Source organism: Xenopus laevis, chromosome 1S (genome assembly GCF_017654675.1).
Source record: "Xenopus laevis strain J_2021 chromosome 1S, Xenopus_laevis_v10.1, whole genome shotgun sequence".
NCBI lineage: Eukaryota > Metazoa > Chordata > Amphibia > Anura > Pipidae > Xenopus > Xenopus laevis.
In genome coordinates this window covers 172,926,982-172,938,997 of record NC_054372.1, presented here as the reverse complement: position 1 = coordinate 172,938,997, position 12,016 = coordinate 172,926,982, and the positions used below count along the sequence as shown (strand labels likewise).

The following is a 12,016-nucleotide window of genomic DNA, read 5'->3' as shown; positions in this document are numbered from 1 at the left end:
GAAAATGGAAAGTAATTATTTCTGGTGAACTATCTGAAACCAACTGAACTAAATAAAGTGTTTGAAGGTGAACAACTCCTTTAAGCTTTAAACAAAGAATCTCTCGCACAAGAGACTTCATTTACTCCGTAAACAAAAGCTACTTACAACTTGCATTGTTCCAAAAATTCACCAGTGCCCTCTGACTCTTTTGCTTGCTCCCATCCCCAATGAAGCCATACAGGGACATAATCACTAATTTGGCAAAAGTTAAAAAAAAAACCTGTGGAATTTGACCACCATCAATTTGATCAAGGTCAAACTATCGGATCACATGGGAGGGCTATACATACTCAAGAGGACAGCATTGCATCCAATGCCCTCTATGGGATAATAAACCCTCAGGGCATCTATGGCTTTCTCAGTCCTTTTGCATAACATCTTTTCAACACAATTTGCAGCAGAAATTCTAGTATAAGACATAAGTGGCTCAGCATCTACAGACAGCATTGCCCTAATTTAAAAAGAAAAAAAAAATCCATAGTCCTTAGGTCTCTTCAATCTGACTGAGAAAATTAAAGGGATACTGCCATTTTTCAAAACGCATCAGTTAATAGTGCTTCTCCAGCAAAATTCCGCACTGAAATCCCTTTCTCAAAACAGCAAAGAGATTTTTTATATTTAATTTTAAAATCTGACATTGTCAGTCTCCCAGCTGCCCTCAGTCATGTGACTTGTGCTCTGATAAACTTCAGTCACTCTTTACTGCTGTAGTGCAAGTTGAAATGATATTGCCTCCCCCCCCCCAGCAGCCTAACAACAGAACAAAGGGAAGGTAACCAGATAACAGCTCCCTAACACAAGATAACAGCTCCCTGGTAGATCTAAGAACAGCACTCAATAGTAAAATTTTGGTCCCACTGCGACACATTCAGTTAGAGAAACAACAGCCTGCCAGAAAGCAGTTCCATCATGAAGTGCTGGCTCTTTCTGAAAGCAAAATGACCTGAGATGGCTGCCTACACATTACAACTAAAAAAAAAACACTCTTGCTGGTTCAGGAGTTAGATTTTATACTGCAGAGTGTATTATTTGCAGTGTAAACGGTGTAATTTAGAAATAAAAAACACATAATAAAAATCATGACAGAATCCTTTAAGTTTAGTTGAAACAATAACATTCAAGGTCCAGTTAATAACTCTATTCTATAGGACTGCTAGAAATACATGTCATTGTTATGCGATCCATATGTACAATGGCTTCTTTCTTTTGCTGTGAAATATCTATTTGGGGCTCCTGGTATGATAACTATACATATTTAAATACATCTTTAAAACTCAGTACAAACTCATACAGCATTATGATTATACGTTGCATGTATTATTTCCTTTACCTTAGTGCATGGATGCAATAAATGACTCTGGGAATGTTTTTACGATCATAAACATCTGTCGTTTCAGGATAAAATATCTAAAGACAAAAATTAAATATAATAGTATTATAAAAAACAAAAACAAAAGTAAGCATGTGTTTTCTCATCATACATAAAAAAGTGTTTGTGTTAGACTGCAAAGGCATGGATACATAAATAAAGGGCCAGAGGCACTGAACTAAAACAAAAGAATTGTGCAGAAAAACAATGTATAAAGCAGAGAGCCTGTATAATGCTTAAAGGATACCCGTTGGGCAAAAATATCTCCAACCAAAGGTGCGGGCTAATAGAGCCTGCTAGAGCCAGCTAGTGGTAACAGCCCACTTGAGTACAACATGGTCAGGTGTTTTGTACACTTGGAAGTTGAAATGTTTGGGGCTACTCACTGAGACAGCACAAAGCTATTAGGGCAGAAACACAAGTGGAAATTCAGGGAGATTTAGTCGCCCGGCGACAAATCACCTCTTCTTCGGCGACTAATCTCCCCAAACTGCCTTCCTGCTGGCTATAATCAAAATCACCCAGACAGACAGACAGTCAAACAGACTTCTGCACTGAAAATCATTTCTCAAAAGAGATACAGATTTTTTTTATATTCAATTATGAAATCTGACATGGGGCTAGACATTTTGTCAATTTCCCAGCTGCCCTATGTCATGTGACTTGTGCCTGCACTTTAGGAGAGAAATGCTTTCTGGCAGGCTGCTGTTTTTCCTTCTCAATGTAACTGAAGGAGTCTCAGTGGAACATGGGTTTTTACTATTGAGTGTTGTTCTTAGATCTACCAGGCAGCTGTTATCTTGTGTTAGGGAGCTGCTATCTGGTTACCTTCCCATTGTTCTTTTGTGTGGCTGTTGGGGAGGGAAAGGGATTGGGGTGATATCACTACAACTTGCAGTACAGCAGTAAAGAGTGAATGAAGTTTATCAGAGCTCAAGTCACATGACTTGGGGCAGCTGGGAAATTGACAATTTGTCTAACCCCATGTCAGATTTCAAAATTGAATATAAAAAAAAATCTGTTTGCTCTTTTGAGAAATGGATTTCATTGTAGAATTCTGCTGGAGCAGCACTATTAACTGATTCATTTTGAAAAAAATGTTTTTCCCATGACAGTATCCTTTTAAGGCGTATAATTCTCATTTTTAAAAATATTTACTTTGTCTCTATATAATAATAAAACAGTACCTTGTACTTAATCCCAACTAAGCTGCATGAATCCATATTAGAGGAAAAAATTCTAATGGGTGTGTTTCATGTTTAAATAATTCTTAGAATACTTATGGAATACTCAAGGTATAGGTATGGTGATCCAAATTACAGAAGGTCCCTTATCCTGAAAACCCCAGGGCCCAAGCATTCTGGATAACAGAGAATAGTAATAAGTAGAGCAGAGCAAGCTCACGGCCAGTTATTGTATAACTAAATTTGGGCATTCCTACTTTGTATTTGCCCCAGAAAAATATCAATATAAATGTTTCATATAAATGTTTTTTTTAACGTGGTACATTACTGTCCAGCTTGTGGTATGTTTCATATTTTGGCCACTACATGTAAAAGGTTAGACTGCATACATGAATTGTGTTTCCCCTCACCAACACAAAGTTGGAAGGAAGTATCAAATTACTACTCATAATCAAGTCTTACCAAGTTCCAGTTCCAAACAAGCAACAGGAAATTACAATGTAGATGAAAGGACTAATTGAAAAGCAAACATTTCATTAAATTGTGCTGCTTTATAATCCTAAGTTGAAGTTACCTTAGGAAGTCCGATCGATTCCATGGCTCGTAACCACTGCACGGTATTGTCAGTATGCCGGAAATGAAGGCCAGAACGCTAAATAGAAATAGAAAAGAGAATAAGAAGTTAATTTCACAATTATTTTTATGGGGATATTTATACAATAGTAAAAAATTCTCCATGTTGCAAACCAAAATCCTTTGCAAAAAACAGGGTTGTGGAAGGTGTGAATTAAGTGACGAATCCTCTTTATCCTTCGATAAAGAAAAGTGCCATAAGTTTGCCAAGTTTTGCAGCTAATCACAATTCCCTTCTTGTGTGTTTGTTCTCCAGGTGTGGCTTCTGGACTTTACAACACAGATATCTCATGTGGGGATACTTGCCTTTTCCCTGCACACAAAACATGCACATGCCAGGTCCCAACTGGCATTCAAAATAAGCCCTCTGGCATTTGCAAGAATCCATAGACTATTGACTATACACCAGGAGATCTGCTCGTTTGGCAATTTTGCGCGGATCTCTCCCCGATATGCCCACATTGAAGTGGGCTGATCTGATAGTGGGCCCCAGGGCCCAAAGTTCGAATCAGAATGGAGGCCAAACGGGCTGTTGGATCACGGGAACGCATCAACGAAAAGATACAGGATTTTTTAACCTGCCCGATTGACATCTGCCTGACTTTTGGCCAGATATCGATCCGGGACTCCCGTCGGATGGCCCCACAAACGGGCCAATAAGCTGCCGACTCGGGTCTGTCGGCCGCTTTTATCAGCCTTAATATGGGGGCCTTAATAGTCCAGGCCTGTGCACCTCCCACATATGACAGACTCTCTGCATGTCAGTGGGGCTCATTTATAAACTTCGCAAAGGGCAGAATTATTCGCACAGTGAAAATATGTGCCCTGCGCCTGGTTATGTTTAATAAGAGTGTGCAAACAGATTTGCAAATTTGTTTTTCACACTGCGAATGTCTAGAAGAGCTATTTAAATATCACAAATTGCAAATATTTATGTGCACACTCTGCGTTTGAATTACACCACAAATTTGGTGGCGGAAAAAATATTTGCAAAACAGTTACGCAAATTGGGAATTTTCGTTACTGTCAACGCTATTTTCGTGCAAAACAACCTTGCAAATTGCCTGTACTCACGCACAGACCCGTCTCATTTGCGAGTCATTTGCGAAAATGTAGTCACAATGTGAATTTGCAAATACCGGATAGATGGGCAGAGCAGTGCAATATTTTAGCATTCAGGAAAAACATGTCTCATTTATAGGAGAATGCAGTGAGCTCATAACAGCTGCGGAGGACTAGGTGAACTTGTCCTGGACAGGGGGTGCTTACTCAACGGTGTTACCATCCAATAACTTGTGTTTGTTCCAGGTATTGATAAAAACATTCTGGATAAAAAAAAAACTATTTTGTTAGTGTTTAGCAATTTTATTCCAAGCTTTATAAACTCATCCCAATCTTTGATTATGAGAGACACAAGCTGTCCAACTGAAATAACATGCGGGTGATGTAGTCAGTCAACTACTGGAATGGGAGAAGTAATCTGTCCAATGCAAATAACATGTGAATGATGTAATCATGTTACTACTGGATTCAAACTCTATTACACTATTGGGGATAGTCTGGCCCAACTGGAAACCATCAATATCCAAAGCAGTCATTGCACATCTGTGAGAAGCAGAAAAAAACTGAAAACATATGACCGAACCTACACTTACCTTAAACCGAGTTTGATCCACATCATAAATCTTCTTCTCGGAGATCACCTTTGGGGCAAAGAACCTCCCTAATTTAGCAAGGTACACTCCATTTCTCAAGCCTTCCTCCAATTCTGTAGTTGGGGGTAGTTCTTCGACTAAGCAGGCCTCCATCCACCTGCCAAAGGAAAATTAGATTTGGTTGGGCTCATTGTAATGATACAATATCTGGGTTCTGTTCCAGATCTCACATGTTTTCTATTAGTCCATAAAACACCAAGCCAGGTGCAAGTCATGAAGATAGAAATATATACAGAATGTGCAATTTTCTGCACGTGTAACACAAATGTTCTGGCAGCCTGTGAAAAACGCTACAATCACTTATTTTACTGCTTCATTTGGACTTGTTTAGTCTTTTTGGTTTATCTGAATTAATATTTTTCATTTTATTCCAACATGGAAAAGGGTACTTATGGTTTTGTCAGCTCTATAAGATACACTGTTCATTTGCTCTAAATGGGTAAATACTGTATATCAGTTCATAACAACAATAATCACTAAATGTTTCTAATTATGATGGTGACACATGGACCAAGATTCCAAATACAAAACCATTCATCCCTCAGGACATTTAGTGAGTGCCCAATATGGCCACACAAGTGTATATCAGGAAACCACCATTCCTCTAAGGCAGTGATCCCCAACCAGTAGCTCGTGAGCAACATGTTGCTCACCAACCCCTTGGATGTTGCTCCCAGTGGCCTTAAAGTACGTGCTTATTTTTGAATTCCAGGTTTGGAGGCAAGTTTATGTTGCATACAAACCAGGTGTACTGTCAAACAGAGCCTCTTGTAAGCGGCCAGTCCACATAGAGGCTATCAAATAGCCAATCACAGCCTTTATTTGGCACCCCCAGGAAATTTTTGCTTGATTGTGTTGCTCCCCCAACTCTTTTTATTTTTGAATGTGGCTCATGGGTAAAAAAGGTTGGGGACCTCTGCTCTAAGTCTATAGGCACACATACGTTAAACTGCGGCATTTTTGCAGCTGTTTTTAAAAAAGCCAACGACTGCGTATCAGTTTCAAGTTAAGGCTATGGCACTGCCGCCAGTGCCAAGAGACACCAAGGATAAAGGTTGCATTACAACTCCCAGCCTGCAGCAGCCCCAGTTCCAGTCTAAATTCAGTTTGTATACAGATAGTCCATTTTAATCAAATAATCAGATAGTCCTATAGACTCCATTTTAATCAAATAATCCAATTTTTTCAAAAATGTTCAAAAACATCTTGTACTTGATCCCAACTAAGATGCAATGAATCCTTATTGAAAGAAAGAATAGCCTATTGGGTTTATTTAATGCTTACATGATTTTCTAGTAGACTTAAGGATCCAAATAACAGAAACATCCCTTTTCTAGAAAACCCCAGGTCCCGAGTATTCTGGATAACAGGTCCCATACCTGTACTTTAATGGAGCAGGAATACAGTTAATGGGACAGGTAACATACTATATCAGCAGTCAATCATAACTGCAGGAGGAACAGATGCAGAATTAGAGTATTGTTTGTATTTAACATCTAAATAGAGGGAGGCGAGGGTTGTTCGGATTAATCAAGCAGAAAATTCAAAGTTTTGCTTCATGTAATGACTTAAGCAGATACTGTACTTCTTGAACTCACTTATAAGACATACAAACAGGATAAGCCGACTAGACATTTGTGTGACTTAATTGAGGGGGGAATTCAACAGAGCGTCTGTACCCACAGCCAAAATATATGCCCCAGAGATAGACTTTATGTCATGTTATATGTACACCAATAGATTTTATATCTTATAACAGATGTCCAAGGGACAGATTTTATATGCTGCAGTAACATGTGTCTGATGGATAGATTTTTTTACAGTATTTTCTTATATTACATGTCCCAGATATAGATTTTATATTTGTATAATATATGGCCACAGGAATAGATTTTAGATAAATCCAAGCTTACTGTGTAGAATGTATTTTATTAACTGGTGCTTTGTTACATGACTTGTATTGTAATTAAGTAATGTACCTCTCATTATAAACATATACTGTAAGAAGTCACCTTGCACTTCCATGACTATAAACAAACTTTGTCCACAGTTTTTTACCTTTATAAAATGCAATTTGGGCTTCTAGTTTACAGTGAGGAATTACCATAAAGTCCATGTGATTGAACACCAGGGGGGCCGTAGTTATTATGGAGCCCATCACCAAATTTTCATTAAATTGTGATGCAAAACAAACCAAGTGAAGGGCAGAAGGTCCATGTTAAAAGGACAGCCCAGGGCTCAATCAGCTCCTGCCAATGTATAGTACTGTATATATTCCACTATCAATGCCTATTGTATTGGATCTAGGGAGTGGTTCGGGATTCTGCCTTTTTCAGCAGGATTCAGATTAGGGCGAATCCTCCTGCCTGGCCAAAACGAATCCAAATCTTAATGTACATATGCAAATTAGGGGGAAGGGAAATCCCAGAACTTTTTGTCAAAAAAACAGGAAGTAAAAACTGTTTTTTTCCCACTTTTTCCCTTCCAGTCCGGTATTCTGTTCGGTATTCAGCCGAATCCTTCATGATGGATTTGGGGATTTCGGCCGAATCCAATATAGTGGATTTGGTGCATCCGCAACAGGTTTTGTAAAATGCATATCCAAATGATAAACTTAATATTCTTTTATAACAAAAGCAAATATATGTCATTACAACTACAAAAGTGTTTTTATCTGCACTCTTCTAATGCCAAGCATGGCCAACTGAGCTGCTGAACTACAGCTCACAAAATACTGATCATGATTCTCACAGGGTTAGCCATCTTAGCTTGGCATTTCTCCAATTTATCTCAAACACAATTAGAAGGGCGTTTTCCAATCACTTAATTTTTCTGTGTTTCCCTAGAAAAACACAAGAAGTAAATATGAACTGTATATTATCTTTATAAAAAAAAAAAAACCCTAGTAAGAGTAAATGGATAATTTAAGGCAGTTGAGTTCATACAAATCCCTAAAGGTTTCAGCTGGATATTTGTAGCAGATGTTTCGTGCTCTGTGGGCTTGAAGATTTATGGGAACCAACGCAGACAAACATATGGCAGAAAGGTAGAGGAGAGGGTCTAGCGCACCTTAAAAGGGACTGTAGTGCTCAAGTTCACATAATGGAAACTTCATGACAACAAAGTACAGCAAATTCACACAACCAGCCAACTCTGACAACCCTTCAAGGCATATGGACTCATCCCCTTGGTCACATGGTGTTTTCCAATAAGACACAGACTCTTATTTTCTTTATTTTGGCAGGCACAGAACCACTTACAATGCCTGAAGCTCTACAAGATGGTCACCTGACTCATTAACCAACTAAATAATTACCTTACCCTGCGCCGTGTCATGAACATCTTAATAACGAATCTGATTTATGCCCCAACTCTGCAATACAGGGACGAAGGCCTGAACCAGCCACACAGAATGTCATTTTACATACGCTCTGTAGCATTCAAAATGCAGTGCACGGTCTAGTAAAAGTTTTGGTTTTGGTGCTCTGGTTTAAGCTTAAAACCTTTTCTTGCTGGCCTCTTTAATTCTGCTGTGCTGTTTGTGGCGACTGAATGAAAATGGGTACCCAACAAGCAGCACCCTGATCTACAGCAGGCGAGGGGTTAAAAGTGAAAGCAGGAAAGAGTGATTTATGTTTCCTTCATAAGGATGCTCAGTACTGGGAAGAAAACACAGAGCAAGTGATCACTAAAATACAATAAATGCTTCTATACCACTACTCTACTAGCCAGCACTTCGGTTAGGTGTAACTTCATTTTTTGTTTGTTTTTTTTAAAGAAAATTGCTTCCATAAGTGCAAGGAGGGAGCAATTTCTTTAAAAACCCCCAAAAAACTACAGGTATGGGACCTGTTATCCAGAATGCTGGGGGTTACAGGATAATGGATGCCTTACGTCTACCAGAAAATCATGTAAACATTAAATTAGGGATGCATCGAATCCAGGATTCGGTTCGGGATTCGCCTATTTCAGCAGGATTCCGATTTGGCCGAATCCTTCTGCCCAGCAGAACCAAATTCGAATCCTAATTTGCATATGCAAATTAGGGGCAGGGAGGTAAATCGAGTGATTTTTTGTCACAAAACAAGGAAGTAAAAAATGATTTCACATTCCCACCCCTAATTAGCATATGCAATTTAGGGTTCGGATTCAGTTCGGTACTCTCGTTCTCGAAGGATTCGGGGGTTCGGCTGAATCCAGAATAGTGCGTTTCGTTTTCCGAAGTCGCCCGAAGTTTAGGCAACTTCGGAAAACGAAGCACTCCGTGTGCCATCCCACCGGCAATTTCGATTCTTCTCATCTGTCTCTGCCCAAAAAGCTGCTGTTGCGTCCAATAAAGATTAATTATATCTTAGTTGGGATCAAGTACAAGTTACGTTCTTATTATTACAGAGAAAAAGGAAATAATATTTAAAAATTTGGATTATTTGGATAAAATGGAGTCTATGGGAAAAGGCCTTTCCGTAAATTCGGAACTTTCTGGATAACAGATTTCCGGAAAACAGATCCCATACCTGTATTTCTTTTGCCCAACAGGTTTAAAGGCAATCCCAATAATAAAAATTTGTATATACGTTAATTGGTGTATGTATCAATGTAATATGTATACAGGTGAAAAGATACTTGTAAATATAGCCAACATCTTTCTGCCCTCTTCTCTATATTCACTACCCTGGTGGTTTCTGACTTTTGAAACAATTTAGCAGAAGTCAGCTGTGTAGCCTACCTGTGAGGAAGCATGTAAGGCTTTAAAGAAAACTAGCTTTAAAACCATTGACTGAACCGTTGTTATAAATGCCCAATGGAACAAAATATTGATCCTAAGCAACTTTCCAATATACAAGGTTTTATTTTGGGGTTACATAAACACAGACTGTAAAAGGGGTGGTTCAAGTTTAAGTTAACTTTTAATATGTTATAGAATGGCTTATTCTAAGCCACTTTTCAATTGGTCTTCATTTTTTCTTTTTTTATGTTTTTTTTAATCATTTTCCTTCTTCTGACTCTTTCCAGCTTTTAAATGGGGGTCACTGACCTCATATAAAAAAATAAATGCAGACAAATGTAGGGCTACAAATGTATTGTTATTGCTACTTTGTATTACTCAGCTTTCTATCCAGGACCTCTCTTATTCAAATTCCAGTCTGTTATATATATCTCAATGTGTGGTTGCTAGGGCAATTTGGACCCTAGCAACCAGACTGCTGGAATTGCAAGTTGGAGAGCTAAACTCACAAGAGGGCAGCAAAAGAAACAACTTGTAAGTTTACAGGAAACCATTTCATTTCTTTCTGGGTTAATAAGTGATTAAAATAGAGCCTTATCCCGCCACTCACAGCAGCGCTGTACTGGGACGCAGAATTCGATGGGATGGGTTCACAATCTCAGCCAATAAGTCATCTGACTAAAGCAACATTAAGCCTTGTTTACTCAGCACTTCCAATAGCTAGTATCTGATTTTCCTATAAAACGGTCACCCGTCCAGCTCTGCATATGCATGGCGATTACGGACTCCAATAGCTCGAGCATAACTGTACAGACAAGTATTCAGGGAATCTAAATTAATACTTCACAGGTAGCTTCAATTTCCCTGTTTAGCACAAGAAACCACAGAAACCATTACATTTTCTTAAAGGTATACTGTCATGGGGGAAAAAATGTTTTTTTCAAAATGGATCTGTTAATAGTGCTGCTCCAGCAAACTTCTGCACTGAAATCCGTTTCTCAAAAGAGCAATTTTTATATTTAATTTTGAAATCTGAGATGAGGCTAGACATATTGTCGGTTTCCCAGCTGCCCTTAGTCATGTGTCTTGTGCTCTGATAAACTTCAGTCACTCTTTACTGCTGTATTGCAAGTTAACAACAGAACAATGGGAAGGTAACCAGATAGCAGCTCCCTAACACAAGATAACAGCTGCCTGGTAGATCTAAGAAGAGCACTCAATAGTATAAGCCAAGTCCCACTGAGTTCCATCCTAAAGTGCTGGCTCTTTCTAAAATCACATGACCAGACAAAATGACCTGAGATGGCGCCTACACACCAATATTACAACAAAAAAAAACTTGCTGGCTCAGGAATGAAATTTTATATTTTAGAGTGAATTATTTGCAGTGTAAACAGTGTAATTTAGAAATAAAAACTACATAATAGTTTTTTTCATAAAACTCGTGTTTAATAAGGGGTATACTGCCCCTTTAAGCCTATGTCTACATGGTGTACTTTCCCATTTAAAGATGATTAAAGGGATGGGTGCTAGAAATGTATGATTTCCAAATACGATTAAATTAGTTCTAAGACATTATAATGTAGAATGCATCTCTGCTGATTACTGTATTAATGTCTTTTAAAGTAAGTGTTTCATAATTGGAAAATCAAAGGTATGAGTGAGCAAACATATACAGATATGGGACCTGTTATCCAGAATGCTGGGGATTTGCGTATAACGGAACTTTCTGTAATTTGGATCTACATACCTTAAGTCTACTAGAAAATCATGTAAAAATTAAATAAACCCAAATAGACTGGTTTTGCCTCCAATAAGGTTTAATTATATGTTAGTCTGGATCAAGTACAAGTTTTATTATTACAGAGAAAAAGGAAATCTTTTTTAGAAATTTGGATTATTTGGATAAAATAAACTCTATGGGAGACCGCCTTTCTGTAATTCGGAGCCTTGTGGATAACGGGTTTCCAGATAATGGATCCCATACCTGTATATGTATTTCATATCCAATTTGCATAATAACATGTATTAATTATAATGACATTGGTATTAAAAGTGCATCCTGCAGAGCTATGGCGCAATCTGTGCAAGAAACAGTGTTGCCAGTTTAAAACTTTCATTTACTCGTTGGTTGCTTGGTTGTACATTTCATAATACATCTGTAACTAAATGGAGGAGTTTCTGGTAAAAAGGATAAGTACCTAACTAGGGATGCACCGAATCCACTATTTTGGATTCAGCCGAACCCCTGAATCCTTTGTTAAAGATTCGGCCAAATACCGAACCGAATCCAAACCCTAATTTGCACCAGCCAGTAAGTCTGGGAAGTGGAAAACATTTTTAACTT

At 38.3% G+C, this 12,016-nt stretch overlaps 1 protein-coding gene across 4 annotated transcripts in view; it reads right to left on the bottom strand.

The window, feature by feature from the left end:
- The window catches only part of iqgap2.S (IQ motif containing GTPase activating protein 2 S homeolog), a 180,809-nt gene that overhangs the window by 101,323 nt on the left and 67,470 nt on the right, over positions 1–12,016 (bottom strand). For 3 of the 4 annotated variants that reach the window (XM_041573942.1, XM_041573949.1, XM_041573945.1), the window contains 3 exons: positions 4,884–5,040; positions 3,170–3,247; positions 1,373–1,449 (listed from right to left, as the gene is read on the bottom strand). In XM_041573942.1, the coding sequence (XP_041429876.1) occupies positions 1,373–1,449; positions 3,170–3,247; positions 4,884–5,040 (312 nt within the window). 4 annotated transcript variants of the gene reach the window in all.